This window comes from Metopolophium dirhodum, chromosome 9 (genome assembly GCF_019925205.1).
Source record: "Metopolophium dirhodum isolate CAU chromosome 9, ASM1992520v1, whole genome shotgun sequence".
In the NCBI taxonomy this organism is placed as follows: Eukaryota; Metazoa; Arthropoda; class Insecta; order Hemiptera; family Aphididae; genus Metopolophium; species Metopolophium dirhodum.
In genome coordinates, this window is record NC_083568.1 from 25,889,657 (window position 1) to 25,911,289 (window position 21,633).

At 34.9% G+C, this 21,633-nt stretch overlaps 1 protein-coding gene across 11 annotated transcripts in view; it reads left to right on the forward strand.

Moving 5' to 3' along the window:
- Positions 1-21,633, forward strand: part of LOC132952934 (RNA-binding protein Musashi homolog Rbp6) — a 401,189-nt gene that overhangs the window by 338,033 nt on the left and 41,523 nt on the right. For all 11 annotated transcript variants that reach the window (XM_061025455.1, XM_061025453.1, XM_061025459.1 and 8 more), the window contains 3 exons: positions 7,599-7,681; positions 16,511-16,595; positions 21,152-21,184. In XM_061025455.1, the coding sequence (XP_060881438.1) occupies positions 7,599-7,681; positions 16,511-16,595; positions 21,152-21,184 (201 nt within the window). The remainder of the gene's footprint in view (positions 1-7,598; positions 7,682-16,510; positions 16,596-21,151; positions 21,185-21,633) is intronic.

The window sequence follows — 21,633 nt, forward strand, 5'->3', positions numbered from 1 at the left end:
AAACATTGTTATATGGGTTGTAGTAAACAAAATAAATTATTTACTTACAAATGTCTTTTTTTTTATACAATTATTATTTTAAATCTATAACGTCTTTGATATTTTGTGTAGCTCTATTTTCATAGTGCCGCAATAACGAATGCCGCAAGTTTAAATCTGTGAATTTAATAATGGAATACGTTCCCGTAACGCGTATGTAGCTGTTACTTTGAAGTATTTTGTTTTACATTTATCTTTTTGTCACGATTTCACACTTTTCGCAGTGACCGTGTACACCGAGCGTTTATTGCAACGTAATCGTTGTATTTACCGTTTTACTCGTTGTGTTTAATGGGATATTTTACGCAAACACTGGTATTATCGCCAAACGGTTCGATTCCGCACTTTTAAACACGTATCATATTATTGTTATGATATGCACATCGTGTTTCGTGAGCATTGCGATAAACGCAACAAATAAGTGAAACGTAATTTCGACTTTCGTGTAGGTACCTGTACACAGTATATACCTATCTATTCAAATGCACATTATCAAAGCCCTGAACATTATTGTAATAATATTGTATATTCGTCATCAGTGGTTAGTTTCGAATTTAGTGCGTCTACAGGAGCTGTGTTAATACAAACAAATATGTATATATCATCGAGTGCGTTATTGGATGCGCGTGAACCTTCAGACAGTATAACAGGTCTTATATGCATCCCATGTTTCGTTAAAAAGGTTTTAAGACACCCTTTCGCGTAAGAACACTGACATTTAACATACACACACATTCTATACATACCCTCGAGAATAATAATATATATACGTGTGTTGTACGTCTCACTCCCCGTTATCCCCTCTTCGACGGAATATCTCTAATTGGGCCATACGAATGTAAAACACGGACTCGGCACGCCAAGCACTCATCCGGCCGTTATTTAAATTTCCCGACAGTATACACATACACGCGTGCGCTTAACGGTGATTCCCGTAGGGTATGGTGGCGTGGGGAACGGCATTTGTGATGACGGTGCGGTCGTAAAGGATATATAATATTAACATGAGTGGGCGCACGTCGCGTCGTTGCAGTATAACAGTTACTGCAGGTATAGTATATATATATATATATATATATATATATATATATATATATATATTATAATTAAACATAAAGGTGTATATACATATATATATATATATATGTATATACGTTTACCTGAAAGGCGATGTTATAGTAGCTGTATGATATATACATAACACTCACGCGCGCGCGCCCGTTCGCATATTATATAGCTGCGATGTTTTATTTAAAAGGTTACGATTAAAAACACGGTCGTCGACAACTACTATACGGTATATATATATAAATGGATACGGCCACGTTTACAACGCAATAAACTACCTATATAATAATAATAATATATATTACCTATACGTTTATTAAACATATACAGCGGTCGGGGTAGAAATAATAATTATCACGCACACGCGTTCCGGCACGAAAGGCCGCCGCCGCCGCCGCCGCCGCCGCCCCTTAAATAAGCACTCTGTAGTTTTCCGAAAAAAATCGGCCCGCGTGCGGCCAAACGATGAGCGGTGGAGGTGTGTTTGGGGGGGAGGAAAGGGGTGGTCCGGTGGCGGAAGGCGCAGAGCGCGTGCTATCGTCGTTTCCGGGGGACCCGAACGTTCGTGCGTAACACGTTCGCGTTTCCGAAATCTTTACCGTGACCAGCGTGTGTAATAATATTACCGACGTAGCAGCAGTATATGCATAATATATTATAGGTGTATCGTATTAATTTGTAATATGTGCACCTGTGCGGTGTATATATATATTATAGTAGGTACATGATATTATATATTATGTTTGTTACGAGTTACGACCGTGTACGCGAACCCTTTCGAAATGCAAACGAAGTACCTATCGGTATTATTATTATTACTATGGGTGTCCGTTATGGTCGTCGTGTGCCCGTACAAGTCCGGGGGTTATAGAGTGGGAGGGGGGCTGGGGTCGATTGAGTCGGGGGCGTTTATTTTCACTCGGAAACCCGTATCGTTTTCGCCATGAAATCGAAAACCTCCGGTTCCCAATACCCCAATATATTATAATGATGAAATATCATCGTGCGTTTTCCACAATTTTTCGAATTTCACAAACCATATTTACGAACTTGGTGGTTATAATATAATATGTCTAAAATACATCCCGCTCGAGTGCATTGAGTGAAAAATTTCACCGTTTAATGAATAATGCGAGTAAAAGTACAGAAGCGTTGTGCGTGGTTGCCGAACGTACATATAATTACTATTGTTATTCTCGATTAAAATCCAAAAGGATTCCGTTATTACCTATATTGTTATTTAACGCATTGAATCTGGCTCAAGCACAAAAACTTCGACATATGGTTCTTGCTTTGTATATAAAACAAAAATAAAAATATTATCGTTCCGTCCATTGCATTTTTAAGCTTCTTATTGACCGACGAAAAACCATAATATGCGTTTACGCAAATACGTTTTTTTTACCTCAATTGCAATGTTGTGTTATGGACCAAAATGTGAATTTATAGTATTTATCTATTTAGCGCCTAAGTGACTCGGCAGCGTGTTATTATCTTATTGATTTTTTTATATACGCTGTTATACATTTGTAACAATATGTGTATATATTATACATGCCTATACCACAACTTGTAGAATAATAAGAGAACTTTGAAAGTTTCTTCTCCTGCGGGCCCTCGACGGCTCTGTTCAAATTTCGTAGTTTCGTATTTAGTTTTTAGCCAATGTCGTCCACTTATTACCGCTCGCTACAGCCACCAGCACTAGCTAACACTACCGCCACCACCACAGCTACCTTCACTACCCCTTCTAAGCGTTAAACGTTCTCATTAAAACCGCGAGCGTAGTTGCACCCATTGTCCCGGACGGTTAATTCTTCGACTTTTATTACCACGACCGCGACCCAGGTATCATATACCTATATATACTCGTCAGTAGTTTATTTTCATCAGTTCAGACGATTAATCGGCGTCGTTTACCTCCCGCATAGAATCTCTCGAATAATCGTCCGTCTGGTCCGTTTCATCCCCTTTCGTACACCTACCCCGTCCACTCGTACTTTACTGAACACAATGACGGACCACCGCCGCTTTCTCAAACACCGCCATAGATGCTTAGACTCGGCGTGCGACAGACCTCAGACTGTGTTTTATAAATACGCGTAGATACCTATATAATGCTTACCCGTATAATATAATGCAGGTGATTCTTCTTTTTTTTTTCACTAGACACTTCTTGCGTAGCTTGTATAATAATCGTTTCGTCAGTCCATTTTGCGGGTATATCGTGTCGAGCGCTCGTTACCCTTAACGCGTTTGCAAACAAATTAAAATAAAAACGCGCACAAATTCACCGAGAACATCTCTGCACGATGAAAAAATATATATTTGGTTTAGTAAATAATGCTCCGCTTCGAACGCATATAGACTCGGTGCCACCACGTAATATTATATGTATAAAGTAAACATAATTATGATTTAGAATATTATTCATTAAATATTTTACATGTATCAAAATTATCGTGATTCGTTATTTTGAGTTTTACCTAGTTGATTTTAATATGAAAATGCATATCAGAATACATTATCACACTAAATTCTGAAATATATAATTTCATTGATGCATGTGCAATATAATTTTATTTGGAAATAGTATTCGCACATAACTACAGTTAGCATAAAATATTAGGTTTTATTATTTAGCAATTATTTGTTACAAATTGTTATCTAGGCAGCAATAATGTACCTATATACGTTTACCTATGAAAGATAACGGTGTAATGTAATTTACATAATGTATTATAATGTTTCGAGTTATGCGCATAATATCATTCATCATACATGTTTGACCTATATTATAGATATTATTATTGTTGGGCAAAAAATATAATTCGATCGGGTTTGTTTTCAGAATAAACATTTTAGAATGTATTTAGGTACCAAGGTATATGAAAAAAAATTAAGTACAAATATTATGTTATACTTAAGACTTAATACTGTAAATTATGTACTTACGGTTAACAAATTTTTAATTGCTTTAGTATTGTTAGTTAGTAAATTATAAGGGAGAAAAAATGAAGTTTTTAGCCATGGAATCCACGGCTGGTTAAGTCCTGTGTTTCTAGCACATAATTTCCCGTTCACATCCACGGAAGAAATTCTTGCGTCGGTAATGGGAAAAGTATAATATTGAAAGAAACGTACACTTCATATTTTTTTTTTTGCACCGTTCGAAAGCCCCTGAGAATGGTTTCAATGAGTGTTTAATATCCTTTAGAGCGCAACTTTTAACTAGTGCCTTGTATGACGTCTGGATCAATTTTAATCCGAAACGAATTGCGTCAAAAACCAAATAAAACGAAAATCCTTTGAGTTTTTCTTTTCATTTATTCTTTTAATAAAATCCTTTGAGACTATCGCAACAAATCGTTTGTCGGAAAACTCTTTACAAATGCAAGCCTGAAATATTACATACAACGCGCCTTTTCATGTGTAAAAATAAACATTTTATGTGTAATGAAATTTTTTTAAATGTGATCCCTTTATCTTTATTCACAGTTCAATAATTACGATTATGAAATTGTATGATACTATATTATTTTGATGGAATACGTTTTAGACAACGGTGACGATATACATTTTTCTTCCACTCTAATTTAAATCTCTTTTTAATTTCCACTTTTACCTGCAGAACGACTTTAAATTCGCTGTTTTATTCATTTCTTGGACATAATCATACATACAGACAAATTGGAAGGTAATATATTTTTATATATATTATACATATGATGTGGACTCACGTATGTGTGTTTTATCCGTCAACCGTATTTTCTTCAGCCATTTGCCATTAGGACGGAAACATATATATTTAAAATATTCATCAAAGTTACGGCCGTTAAACGATCGAACAGCATTAACCGAACTTCAAAGGTTCGTCTGTGCACCCACTATATATTATGTCGTTAAACGGAAACGATAAAGTATCCCAATCCAAAAAACACAGCGCGTTCGCGGTATTATATAATATTAGGGATGGGGCTGGGGTGGTTGGATAACGCAACATAAGGTAGGTAAGTCAGTTTTGTAACTGAAAATTCAAACGATCTCGCGTATAATTTATAATACAATATTATAACCGTGCGCCGAATATATTATAATTTATATTATATTACTGCGTACACGTTGCCAGCCCTCGGTTTTGTAAAACAAAAAAAATAAAACAACAATAGAAACAAATTAGTGTTTATCTCTCCGAGACGTCTCTTCAAATAAAATATATAATAATATGTGTGATGTAAGTGATATAGGGGTGAGAGAGCGAGACGGGAATGGTTGTAATTGTGGTGTGGGGGGGGGGGGGGGGGTGAGGGTAGGCAAAACGTAAAACTTAATTACATTTGGAACCGAACCAAGTATACGAAGAAGCGCGCGCCCAAGAACTCTATGCTCCGTGACTGACTAATAACAAGTTTTGTCTATTGGTTAACGAGGTTGTGGTGCGAAACGAGATTAGCTAAATAAGTTTAATTGCCAAAACTCGGTCGGTGTATTTGCGCACGTGTGTTTTGAAATCGCATTACGACCGCGAAGATGCGTTTTGACGACTCCGCGAGTCATAGCTCAAACCGCCATTCCGTGAAGTTTATAATAATAATAATAATAATAATAATAATAAGTTATGAGACACTAAATACGTAGGTTCGATTTGATAATCGAACGTAAATAAGACCTGCAAAGTAATGCAGAATTCCATAAGCGCAATAGTGCAATACCACATCATAAATTTGGTCGTACAGTCAATGAATTTAAGTGGGTTCTAATTATATTAATCACGCATTCCAACGATTTGATGTTTCAAGTATTGACCTTAAACATAATACAAATCATAATATGTCAATAAATGCATTTAATTACTTAGTATCTATATCTATATAAGTATATTATAACTCGCAACTTAATAAATATTATTTTTATAACGAATAACTACATTTTGTTTTTAATGTGTTTTTCGTAACCCATAACAGAATATAATATTTTATCAACAATAATTATTTTAATGCTGTAAACGTCGCGAGAGGTGTAAACATAACGACGTCGTCGTGTCCAAATCGTATTATATTATACACCGCGGGAGTCTCAGGCCGAAGTTCAACCACCGTAGTTATTACAAAAATATGCTTTTATTCATTATTTTTTTATACGCAGTTATTTTTATTTTCGAAAATATTTCTCTAGCTGCAATAATAATATTATATTAATTATAATAATACGACGCCAAAGGTAAGGAAATAACATACCGCATTCCGTGCATAGTAATTATATAATAATATTAAGTATAGCGATCATGCGTATTTTTTTCAAAATATATAAAATCATTATCTCGTCTGATGTAATAATGATAGTATTCTAAAAGCTACTTGCAGTAGTACACTACCGTAGCACCGTAGCACCTTAGTAAGGTTCACCGGAATCGAATGCAATGCATGAGTGCTGTTGATTTGCCTATCCAACGCGCCGGCGTACCGTAGAATTTCAATAAAAAAATTGTATTATTAAATGTATTATATTATTAATATCGACTACGGTAATTATTTTAACCATCACATTTTTAAAATGTTTTATTATTATAATTATAATATTATGAAACCAGTATATTTTATAGTTTAATAGTATTTAAGTCCAATGATTAACGTATTGGCTTCGAGCATTCGGAACACACACACACACACACTCACATACCAATAGTCATATTATTACTATTATGATTATTATAATTATTATTATTCTATATTGCAGCAGCGTGCCCAAACGCCGCTGCACCGCGCACGCAGCTCTTAACGCGGATAATATAAGCCACTTAGCTAATTTGCATAGAACGCGAAGGGTCGCAATATTCGTGACTTAATTTATATGGTGTATAACGACAATTCAATTAACCGCTTTATCGTCGGTGTTGTGGGAATACAACGAGAAACCGAGATTACCGCCGTCCGTATATTATTATAATATAATAATATGCTTCGGTGCGGTAAAATTGGAATAATTAATTAATATCGATTATTGTGATTATTATTATTACTACGATTATGATTGTGGTGTAGTGTGTAGTGTGTTCGAGGCGCGCAACTTTTGAGCCGTCGCAGCGGTTCACCCGGACTTGATCCAGTGGCCCATCGACCACGTTATGCTCGTATGAGTTCATCACTTGTTTTGAAATATAATAATATTATCGCTCCCCTTTTTTATCGTTATTTTTTTTTACCTTTCAAAATATTTTTACAGCGTATTATTTACAAGAACTTTTTTTCAGTTTGGTTTTATTGACATGCTAAAATTATAAATTAATAACGTCCATAACAGTCTTGGTATATTATATGAACGCCGCGCGCCGAACATTATTATTATTTATTTATATTTACCTCGTCTACCGGCCTGCATTATAATTTACTGTTATTCAACCATAATATTAATGCTCATCCAACGTACCCATATACATTATGGATATTATAATATATTGTGTTTTTATTAAATATATAAAATTTTTTTTACAGGTTTCGGTTTCGTGACTTTCCATTCGGAAGACGTAGTAGATAAAGTCTGCGAAATACATTTCCACGAAATCAACAGTAAAATGGTGAGTTTTTCTATTTATACTACAATGCCATAATAATATAACAATATCAGAATTTCATCACTTTTTTTTTCCTTATTACCGTTTTTTTTTCCATCATTCAATCGGCATACTGAATAATACAATTTTAGTTGTTAAAATGTTGTATTAGGTATATAATATTATGCACTTATTATTGTATGACGAAATATCATATAAAATGAAATTATCTGAATTTAAATTAATTGTGTTATCTAACTGTTCGATAATAAATGCATAACATACTATAATACATTTTTAATGTACAATTTTTTTAATTCATCTATAATATTATAATATTATCATCTCAAAGCCGTGTGTCTTAAAATATAAATCTACGTAATGGAAATTATAATATTAATACCGTAAATTGTCTTTTCAATTATTATACGCATCTCTAATATTGTATGTTATCATAATATCTTAATTTTACCGGGGTGGAAAGTATTAAATGGTACATTAGATTCTTGCAGCGTAATAGATACCGTATAATTATTACGATACACTGCGCAGAAACAAAACGCTGATTACATACGCATTAGGACGGCACAAAATGATATAATATAGGGCGTCACGTTTTCTATGTCACCGATGAACGATATAATAACATACTAATGTTATAACATGCGATATTTCAATTTATACGATGTAATATTATGAAAACTCGATTGAAAATTTGGAATTTTCGTTATTTTCGGAAAAATTGCAATGTTCATTCGAATTATTCAGAATATTATCCATTAGTGCTTTGGTACCAGTGTAAGTGAACGAATTTATTCGCAAAATGTAAAACCACTTGCATATTATATAATCGTGGGTTATTGTATAGCTTTGCTCGGTATCTAAAATAACCGGGCGCACGATACACATCACGTTGCGCGCCTCGTTTTATTCATTACAATAAACTACCTACCGACCTCCATGTTGCAGACTTAATTGCGCTTTCGGTGCTGGTCGGCGGATTGAATACCTACGTACGACAAAATACCTACAGAGTGTAATTCGTTAGTTACTTGCCTTTTTTGTCGTATCTTCCGGTTTCCGTTCTCTTTGAAAGAATTATTACACGAAGAACTCTACAAGCATTTTGTATGCAGTTATTCATATCCACACGTGGGTGGATTATAATTTACCATGTATAATAATACGCGTGCCTTTGTACCACCGGAATGTTAAAGTAAAAAATATCTACTTGCGTGTAGTATACTCCGTCGTCGTGGTGGGTTTCCTTGTATCTCAGTCAAGTTACGTCTGACTTTTGAAATAATTGTTCTCGTGGCTCCACGCGGGAAAAGATAAAACGAACTGCATATTGCTGCGCGTTCGCTGAGTAATAATAATTGCACTCTGTCCGCAACCAGAATATTGTTCGGGGAAAATGTCGCGTTTGATCGCTTACTATATAGACGTCTTGACATGCACACATATATATGCATATGTCGTCCCCAGAAACCAAATTTTTTAGTTTCCGAGAAAAACACAAATAACATTACGTGCGAGCGCACGATCCGATTATATATTTCTATTAGCTATCATTTGTAACGTTGCGGGGAACAGATAGCTTTACACTACAGAGAACTCGTCCATATATATATAATATATATAAATGCACGGTCTTCTCCTATCTATATCGGTGGTCGTCTTCCCGACAAATACGCGAGCCTTTCCGCATTATAATATGACATAATGTAATCCATTTTGAAAACCGTTTCATGTCCGGTAGGACACAAATCCCATACCATTATATAATGCATACATATTATCTATATATAAACATGTATCGCATCTAAATATCCGATTGATGTGTGACGGCGGTGGTGGTGGTGGTGGTGGTGATGGAACTCCGATACGTACTTCCAATGTAAAGTAGTCTTCCTCCTCTCCAGTTATTGACTTTGGGTTAAATAGAGGCAATATAGGCGGAATGCAATGCAATGGAGAGGAGTTCAAAAACAATTTTGTGATCACGTATGATATATAATATAGAGACAAATCTTGTGCACATATTTTAATATAATATTATGTATACAAAAAAAAAAAAAAATAAATAAAAACTACTTGAACCGGATGTCAAAGTAGTGGTTACCGTTTTTTCTCATACTTTTTCTTTCAAATCGGAATTCTTCGTACATTGTCATCGACTGAGAATGCCTCTCCCCCGTGATACCGTGCTTCGCGTGTGTGGTGCTTCTGGGGTTGAAAGAAAGTATAAAAAAATTAAAGCTAAAGTACAATATATTTTCCGTAACGAGTTATTAATGCGTAAGAGCATTAACCACGAAGATCGAGTACGGTCGCCACCGGATGGCTGTAATCTTCAGGAAAGGGTTGTAACAACCCTGCGTGGTATTAGTGGAAAGCTAGACTGCGAAGTCGTTGTCGTTTTTTTGTTTTAGTTTTATTTTATTTTTTTTAGTTTGTTTTTGTTTTTTTTCCCCGCCCATCCCATCATCTCGAGTCTCGGTGGAATTGTTTTAATCTCTACAAAACGGCGTCCGTTTTAAGTGGCGTGAGGGGCAATGACGGTGTGAGGCTGGACGTGATGCAGAGGGTGTTATGCATATTACACCCACCCACACACACACACACACACACACACACACACACACACACACACACACACACACACACACACACACACACACACACACGCGCGCGCTTACCGTTGGTCCAGGCTGGGCTAATGTGCGCTATTAATTGTTTTCCGGTAATTAATGTAATGTCTGGGCTTTAATGTTTTTCGAAGGGTTAATTTAATTTTACACCGCCAACGCCACCGATATGGTCGACTAGGTGCGCGTTGCTGCCAGGCCGATAGGATGAGGATCGCCGAACAAGTGGGGACGTGGGGAGACCTTATCGACGCGCCCCGATCGAGTTGAAATTAATTAATCTTTCCCGTTTGACACAACTCCCGACCATGTCCTATGTATATATAGGCATTTTATGCGCACACATAAATATATATGCACGTAGATTATACTCAAGCGAGACGATAGCGTGTGCACAAATAAAAAAAATTACTAAATTATTATTGTTTTTTTAAAAAAAATTTTTTTTTTTTGCTAATGACTATAACCCTGTTTGGGGAATAAATATGATGTATACTAATATATACATCGGGGGGTGATGTGTAGGTGTGTGAGTGTGAGTGTGTTTGTTTGTTAATATTAAACGTAATGTTGACCTCATTTCCACCACCCCCGACTTGTCTTCTATGAAATGTATGGGATCGCTCCAGTTATTTATAATGCAAGTAACTCGCACACATTAGGGACGTTCCGGTAACGTAAGAATTGTTTATTTATCTGGAAATAACAAATTTCTTTTAACGAGTTAAAATCAAGTTAAACAACTTACGCACAGTTGGAAAATAGTCGACGGCGATGAGGTGATTTTCACGGTTAACCTAAATAATTGTTAAATAACTTACTATAATCATTATGTATGTATGAAGATGTAGTACATATTTTTGTTTATTTTAAAATAGAAATGTCAACTGACATTTTTACTCACAAAATGTTCCAAGTACTCTTAAAAGACTATGTCAAATGACAATTTTCAAGACTGTTTATAATATTTAAACTTTAAAGTTGTATAAAACCTGAACGAAAACAATTTTTAAAGTAATAATTTTGACAACATACTGTCGATAGCTGTATATCATAATTATATTCCGTCTTTTAAACGATGAAATCCTCAAGGATGATCGTTTCAATATATTTATTATTTTTGTAGATCGTACATCATCTTAGTAATTTCTAGAAAACAATTGGAAAATTCCAAAAACTAAAAAAAAAAACAAAAATCCATGGTTTTAAATAGTATCGAATATCGATCTCTTAATGTAATAAATTATAGCTTGATTAGATTTCGATCGAACTTAATTAATAAAATATTCGTGACTTTTGATAAGCAGTATACAATATAATAATTACAATTTAATTGATTCTGATTAAAATGTTATTATACATGAGCTACTATAGAGTTAAAAAGAAATTATATCATTACGAAATTAACTTAGGTACAGAATACACACACACACACACACACACGTATTTAATGGTAGGATATCTTAAGTTGTTGTGTACTATGGTAATGGGATAGTGCATGGCGTATTATAATGCCCGTATATTATTATACGACAGTCGTGGTATTGCGAGGGCTTCGTGAACCGTAATATATAATATATATCAATATATTACACGAATAATTGAACTGCTGTAGTAAAGTCGCCCATATCGTTTTAAGAGCGCCTGGTGAGCTTATATTAATAATGTATACGAGAGTTACAAAACTCATTTAGAAGGGTGGGTGGCTATCGTTGGGGCGGTGGCGTAGTCTCTATATGCATATAATAACGTGTTATAATATACAGGGGGATCCATTGAAATGGCAAAAACTATAATTTTCCATGTGGATTTTGATGTTTAAAATAAAATATATATATAAAGAAAATTATTCTAAAAATGTATATTGTTTACTTCAAATACTGTTGTACATGGCCCAATCACGATCTGATTTACACCGTTGCAACGTATTTAGCAGATTTCGTTCGGACATTTATCTACCATAATCGAACGCGATACAAATTTGTTTTCACAGGGAATTTTTAATAACAAAATATATATTAAATTATAACAAAAAAAATGGACTACCATGGGTGTCTGTTTCATATGTGAAAACGATCGGTGCGAGTGACCAATAAAATATATTCCAATAAATATTGTACTTGGAAAATATGACTCTTAAGTTGTTCTAATAATGGACTCTGCTTAGCTGCCCATTTGTTCTACAACAACGTACAATAATAATAATAATAATGATAATAATAATACTAATAATAATAACTGCAAATGACTAGAACGACATTCAATGGATACGATAAGCGTCTTTATCGCACTCAGTCCTTTGTTTTTCTCATTTGCTTGCATCGTGATAGTCATATTTATATATATATATAATTTAGTAAATACAATAGCTCGCGAGAACAAAACGCACGCGTAAAAAGGCCGAACACATAATGGGTCGTGTGTGTGTTTATACGTGTTCGTAGTGGGAGGGGGGTTGAGCCGAGACAGGATCTCTATGTCCGAAATAATTATCTGTGCCGGATAATATCTCAGAAATCACAATAATAAACCTACTCACATAATATTATATAACAATTATTGTTTTTATAAAATTAAATAATTGATTCCGCGTATTTGAATTTCGTTTTTATTTTCACACATTTAGGAAAATAGAATTCGCGTCGAATTAGGTGTAGAGAATACTATGCGTACAATATAATATGTTTCGATCTAATCTGAGGGTGAATTGTATGGAATGAAACTAAGGAGTGCATTTGCGAAAAAACTCGTCCCAATACCGTCGAATCGCCCATCGAACATTCATTATATTTTTTCTTAATGCGCAAATAGGTATGTATAATATATAATATTGCAAGAGAAATAGACGGAGAGAGTGAGTGAACAAGGGAGGGATTTCGTGAATAATGGGCTCGTGTCGCATTCACGTATGATAGATGGCAGAGCCATATTATACGTATTATATACAGTATAGTATATACGTATTATTATGGTTTGCTCGAATCGTGGTAGAACTGTTATTAAAAGCTACCCCCGCAATAAAATATTTACTTTTAAAACCTCATTCCGGCTAGAGGTTTTTATTTTATTTTTTTCGTTTTCATTTTACCGTTTCAGTGCGTCGGTTAACTTTCTTTTGAAATGATGATTTACCCCCCCCCCCCCTCCCCCACACTCGCCACACTCGACGTCATTGCGTGTGCTCGATCCCAAACCGGCTATCCGCATTGGTATAGGGACGTTCGCGCGTGTCGTATACTCCGCACCGCTTTGATATCGTGACAGTCGTTCGTATGTATAATGCATTGTAGTGTTTGTGTGTGTCTGTGTGTGTGTGTGTGTGTGTGTGTGTGTGTGTTGCCACTTGCCAGAGCATTGGACGCAACGAGTGAGGGTTCGACCATACATATTATAGAGTATACAGTATACGGTGTACCGTGGATAATAATCGGATAGATCGAGAAACACAATGTAATATATTATTATGTGCATGAATGATAGTATTATATTATTATTATTTGTACACGCTCGATCGGCGGGCAGTGGTTATACAGAACGTTATTATTATCGTCATCGCCGCAATCATTCGCGTATTATAATGTATTATAGTCTGGCAAAACTGTTGTATACGTATATTGTTGTCGTTGGAGTATAGTGAAGGTAAATGTCTACTAATAAATATCCGGTACATATTGTTATACGGGGTGATCTATATATTATTTAACTGGCTGCATGGAATTTTCCAAGTAAATATACATACTGTGGTTTTAAGTGGAAAAAGTTTTTATATATTTATGCGATACCTAGTTTAAGATAGTGTTTATTAAACTTCACTTTTTCACAAATTAGTCTACTTTTTTATTACTTTATTTAATAAACCACTTATAAAAGTTATTAAAGTATTATAATTGTTTTCTGCCAAAATTTAGCATTATTAATACTTAAAATTATATAAAACTATTTTTACTTTTAGAAAACACAAATATTGACTCGGAAAATTTCGTGTTGCCTCATAAACGGGATCACTCTGTATAATATAATAATATCATTTCAACAGTGTATATCAACACTATTATATAGGTATTAATAATTATTTAGTGGCCACGTAGTAGTATCCTACTATCGATAGTAGTGATGGAAGTGGTCTAGGACGTGGTGGTGTTAGCCAATAGGAATATATTATACACTACAGACGCGGGGAGGATAATCCTCATTGAATTTAATTTGCCTCTACGATTCTAACACTGACGTCATCGTAGTCGTCGCCTGCACCGAGTTAATACTGCCAATACTGTTTAGGTTTGGTTTCTCATTCATAACTACCATGGTTCTGTTACCTCGGTTGTTACCTTTAAGCACAATATATTATTTTATATTGTCACCGAGCGACTCTTCGCCAATCCCACTAGTTGCGACTTACGAGTGTAGTATAACAATATATAATATTAATACGATTAAAAATAACGACGATTGTTCTTGTGTCAGGTTTTTTGGCGAGCTTCAAGTGTTCATTCCATCGTATGCCGTCATTTAACAATAGGATAATATCATTATAAAGTCAATAATATTATCGATCTAAATAATAATAATAATTATCTTATTCGCTGAGAGCTATAGAAACGAATGATTTTCTAAAACGAGAGACTCACGCGAACAGTACGGTTAATGTATTAGCCACTGATAGATGTCTTGCACACCAAAGCAATATACACAATATTACCCATGTCGTACGATTTTTTTTCACTATAAAAGACTACTTGCATTTATACGGGAAATCGTTTGGTTTTCGGTGGCAGTCGTGCAAGGCGATGGCTGTTACGGCCGCCGACGAACAATAACGAATAATCGTCGTATTGATGATGACAATAATATAATTACACGAATATCGCTTCATGCCGACCTAAACAGTGTGTGTTACGATTGTTTTTTTTTTTTTTTATTCGTACGAAGCGACGTTAACTTTTGAACTTCACTACGGTGCTCTGGGAAATATTATACGTAATCGCGGGCTGCTCGTAAATCTATTCACCGACCGTAAAAAACGGTAATAGCGTCCCATTTTGTGATAAATGCAACTCGCTATATGTGTTTATATTATATTATATATCTTTCCTGGGCGGTATGTGAAAAATCAAAGGGTTGTGCTTGATATATACCGTAGCCGTTATGTAATAGTGTGATAACAAACACCAGTTAATTACAAATGTGCAGTTGTACCGTGATAATCATAATATTATTCTCATGTATGGCTGTTTATATAATATATGTCATAAAATAGAAATTGTCAGTGCAGACTATTTGTGCACAGAAATGATTCTAATTAAAACGTTTGGCGCTTTAATAATAATTGATAATTAGCGTGTTATTAAATCGCTGCATTTACTTTAGCAGTAAATTGAAACGAATAATTTTTTATTCTGCATATATTTTGTGCCGGAGATTTCAAACATTGTTATAACAATATGTTATTTACTATCATAATATGTGAAATCATATTACTACTACGTTTTTCTAAAACTTTATTGAAAAACAGTCAAAGGCCTAAAATCCATTTTGCTTATACATAATAAATTGATGTATTATGTATGTTATTAATCATTCGGTCGTTCGTCATCGGTTATACTGATCGGTCCTCTAAAAGCATCGAATCCATAATATCTTTCAAAATCACTCATTTCACGTGTATTCCCATTCGGGGACAGACAAGAGCACATAATCACTCATTAATATATACGCTCAAAATACTCTAAATGTAAAACATTTCAAATAAATGTAGTTGGTATAATATATTAGTATATTACCCATGCTTGGATATCGTAATACGTACATTAGTATATTAGAATATCATATTGAAAATAATGTTATAAATAATTAAAATCAAATGAAATACCCCATGTTAACGAATCGGGTTCAAGAACCATTTTGCAATATAAATTATTCGACGAGAATACTATGTTACATAATGTTATATGTAATGACACGTCTGTTATAATTATTACTGTTTCTGCGGGATATACAATAATAATATTATAATGTAAGATATAATAATATTATAGATCGCATTAAATATTAAATTGGAATAAATCACATTATTTCTGTAATAAGCTCACTTGCACTGATGCCGGGTTAAAGTGGGAACGGATGTCTTTTAGCTAATTTTTTCTTATTTTTACCAACATGATATTGACGAAGTTCTTCTTTTTTTGTTTTTTTCCCTCTGCAGGTGGAGTGTAAAAAGGCGCAACCGAAGGAAGTGATGCTGCCGGCCAACCTGGCGAAAACGCGAGCAGCTGGCCGCGGGACTTACGGTGAGTTTATTGTTATGAAAAAACCAGGCGTGGGCTTATGCGCCGCCGGCGGTGGGTCGCGCGTGTGCCATCACCACCATCATCACCACCGTCTGGTGGGTGGTTCGCCGTCCGGCGCGCTTCACCACCAACACCACGGGGTCGTCGGGGGCACGGCCGCCGCTGTGTTGGGGGGTGGTGGCGGTGGCGTTGGCTTTGGCGGGGGAGGCGTGGGTGGCGGGGGCGGTGGCGGTGCGATGATCGCGGCCACGCCGGCCGCCGCGGCCGCGGCCATCGGTTACCGTTTTGCACCGTACCCGCTGCCGCAACAGTCGGTGGCCGCCGCCGCGGTGGCCGCCAGTCAGCAGCAACAGCAGCAGCAGCAGCAGCACCTCCTCCTTCACCATAACCACCACCACCAACACCAACAACAGCAGCAGCACCAGCAGCAGCTGCACCAGCAACAACACCACCTTCAGCAACAGCAACACCTTCACCACCACCTCCAACACCATCAGCCGGCGGCCGCGTCGCTCGTACAGCTACCGATGATCGGAGCGATGCAGCAGGCGGCCGCGTGCAAACGTCTGCTGGCCGCCGCGGCTGCCGGTGTCCGGTTGCCCGTATGCAACCCGCAGCCGCAACAGCCACCCCCGCAGACGGTCGCGTTTAATTTCCCCGAAGGTCTGGCGTTCGCTGTCCAGGGCGTGCCCGGCGCCGCCGACATTCCCGCCCTTTATCAGACCGCCACTATACCAATAACGTTTTAAATTAATGCGCTCTACCACCCCTACCTGAAATTAAAAACGTATGCAACGACCACAACCCCTTTGCCGCAATGAAAACTACCCTCTCTCTCCTTTCCACACTGTAGCAATTTTGATCCGCAGAAATCCTTTTCGGCTGATGTTTCAGAGTACTCTTTAACCTAACCTAGCCAATGACAACCTCAAATAAAAATGTAAATATTACATGACGATCAAAACTGGTTTTTGTTCTTCTCGCAAGCCGAGTCCTATGATTATAACGAAAAAAATTTAAAAAAAAAAATATTAGAAGATTATTATATTATGTGTTCGATGGTAAAATTGTGCCAAATGTGTTAATCCGGGAGAGCTTTGGGACTCATGTAGCGAAAAAATACAAACATTTTTTCTTGCGGCCTATGTTATACCGGTACCAAAATGGATGTGCTAGAACCGTAAGTTGACTATGTCTGATGTGGCCTGCTCTTGGTATTTGTTTATAAGTAATTGTTTTTTTTTTTTGCTATTGTCAATATTAACCTAATTCCAGTAGCGTAGGTATTTATGTAATAATATCGTCGTCATTGAAAATGGTTTTCGACAAACGATTACATATAACATGTAATCATGATGACGAAACATTTACGAGTTTAGAATAGACAATTAATTATATATCGATCCAACATTAGAATATTATATTGTACCTATATACAAATTTATTATATTATATTGTAACAATATATATATATATATATATATATATATATATATATATTATATCTGTAGTATAGACCATACATATTATGTATATTATTATTATCTATTTGTGACGTTTTATGTATAAAAAAAAAACAGTTATTGTAAATTAATTTATTATAATTTTGTAATCACTTAGTCAGTAGCTAGTGGTTTGATGTCCCGTTTAGCTGCAACTCGTTTTTACGTTTAATTTTTGAACTATATCATTATAACTATCGAAATTTAACATAATATCATATACACTCGAAAGAGTAAACTTTCGATTCATATTTCCAAAACAATTTATCATATCACTCGATTACCTATTACCTGTATCTAAGTTTATCTTTGTATTTAATAGTACCTATCTAATATATTTCTATCTACATTTAAATACTGGAAACCATTACATATCAAGTATTTTGAAAATTACCATTACCTATACCGATTCACGCAACAATGTACTATAATATCATATGATAATCATATCGCACAGCACTCGAATATATAATAGTGGAAATATATTTTGAGATTTTTTATAGAGATTCGTTAGATACAATATTATAAACGGTGTTCTAAAATTTCACTGTAAAGTCTTCCACGTCACAGCATTTTTGCTATTTATTCGATAATAAATTTCCTTCCGATACGATCTCAGACGTACGTATAAATTGTATAATATATTATTCAAAATCATTTGAACTTGTCGATTTGTTCTATTCTTATCGGACAGACTGATGTTGACGAAACTGAAAAACCAAATACGGCATTACAGAAACACTTTAACATTTTAAGCACGAGTTGTTAAAAAAAAAAAAAACCGTTAAATTTACAATAGGCACCTACAATTTTATACTATACATAATTAAGTAGTTGAATGTTCTACTATCTCGGCCCCACGTCGTCATTTCAGCATGTATATGATAAATATTGTACTACCTACATAAATATCGTTTGATTGTTTATTTTAAACAATTTGTTCCTGCAGTATTATTTTGTGTATCAATACATCTAAGTCTTCCGTTCAAGTATTTATTTGTGTAATTCTTTTCTAGGTGTTTATCATTATTTATTATTATACAGCTCGTTTGGTGAAAAAAAAGGTACTGGTTAAAGAATGATTTTTCTAAAATATGGATGTGATCAAAATGCGTAGGTTTTGCGGCTTTGTATAAGACCCTCGTGCCAATTTTTGTCGATAATACAAGACACACTACCCAAGCACCTACTACATATTCGGTTTTCTTATTATTATTTTTTTTATATATTCACGAGATATATAACGTGATTTTTATTAAAAAAATAAAAAAATCTCGCCTAACGGACCAAACAGTTTGATGGGATTTTTTCATCATATTGTCCGACATTAATCGGCTTACGTTTTCCGAGGCATTATAAGCTCTTGCCAAAGTTCCGATCGATATTCTTTAGACGCTTTAAAAAAATATATAAACTATATTTTCCCCTTCGCCTGGCCGCTCGCCCGCTTAATATATCGCGCGGGATGGATGTTATAGTTTCGCTTCACTGACAGCTCCGCTATGGACCGGTCGCGTCCGAACCATTAGTTCAGAGAGATTTCGTAGAAACCGCAAAGCTAAATAAAAGCAGAAAAGATTTATATTTTATTACTCCAAGTGCCAGAGGAGTAGGTCAGCATGCGTATAGTGTGATATGTATCATACGACTGGTACCACACACAACTTAAACAATACATTTAAGATATTATGATAAATTCATCGAAGTATGGTTTTCATTTCCCCCCTCACTTAATAAGCGAGTGGCCAAATCTTATTATAATGTTGATGTTAATATTTTCACCCGACAAATATCTATATCTATATCCCAAAAAGGTCAAAAGTCTTATTAAAACGTCACATTAACACATCTGTTTTTCAATAGGAAAATCGATCCTTGAAATGGAAAACGCTTGTCGATTATTTTGTTATGTGATCCGGGGATTTTGTATACAGGCGATCAAAATTAAATGAAATCATTATCTGTATGTTAGGTTATGAACATATCATGATATTTTTGAACAACACATAATTATTAGCCATAACCTGCGCATTTGACGACCATCCATTACGATAGTAATAATTGTTAAATAGATAATCACGAACGAGCGTCGGTAATTCATAATGAATAATGATACATGATTTATACTATAAATAGCGTTATATTACTATATTATTATATTGTATTAGACCGAAGACGTTATAATATATTATTATGCGGTTCTTTTGGATTAGTTTTGATTATGTTTAGCGGACATTGTCACTGTAATTATCACTATATATTTATACGTTCTATGACTAAATTATATTGTTTGTGTTTATAGATAGTGTTATTGGTTATATTGTAATGCATCCCAATAAAAACGAGCCGGATCGGAAACTGCAGTATGTGTAATGGTTTCCAATTCGGCCGTACTTTAGTAAACGATAAAAAAAAAAAAAATTATATACATTGAAACGTGTCCATACGACCACCTCCGGTCATACTAAAATATTAACACGTACCTATATAGTGTTGTCATCCAGTTTTTTTTTTGTTTTTTTTTATTTATATACACTTAACTTCAAATTTTTCAAATTATTATTGTTCTATTTTAGATACCTTAATATTTTTCGTTCTTGGCAGAACATTAGACTTAGGTTTTTTCAACTTTTTTTACGTTCTTCGAAATTTAGTTAAAACTATAATATTATTATGTTAATTTTATTATTATTATTATTATTATTATTATATATATATATATGTAACACATAGTGTCTTATTATAGTTTAGCTTAGTCCTGAAAGCTCTCACTCAAAAATATTTTATGCGATTTCGAAAAATAACGACCACCGCGTGATCCTCCATAATACCGTCCCAAAAATTTGATCACAAACCCAAACGTTTCAAATGCACACGTTTAAATGGATTGATAAATTGTACGATGAATGTTGTATTGACGAAACGAGTTATTTAATATTCTTAACATAATATAATTAATTGTATTGAATAATTTTATGATGTTAAACCGATAATAACTATAGTTTATGTTATATTAAAATATTAATATGCGTGATTTTTTTTTGATTTTTTTAGATTTTATGTGGCCATTGGGGACCTTGCCTGACGGTGAGTACCATAATTACTTTCAATAGATTTATACAAAACAAATATGTATTTTTTTTTTACATTTCCATCTCGCGTGCGCCATAGTATTATATATTATTATTATTAATATTATATCGTTGCAGTCTCTTTTTTTACACCTGAATATAATTAATCGAACAAAGTTTAACGGGGGAGGGGGGGCCTGCTGTCCGATTTCAGCGTCATTAGTTACGTAACACGTCAAGGCTGATGTGTAACGTCGTTACAAAATAATAAACATTACCTCTACCCTCTGCTCGCATGGGAGCCGCGACACAATAGAGAACCTATATATATATATATATATTATGTGTATTATTATATATAGGCGAAGGGCCGATTGGTCGGATGATGACGGAGTTCCGGGTTGAGGGATGGTCGTAGGGGAGGGAAGTGTGTTCAGACAATGACAAATGGTCTCCCTCGTCCGT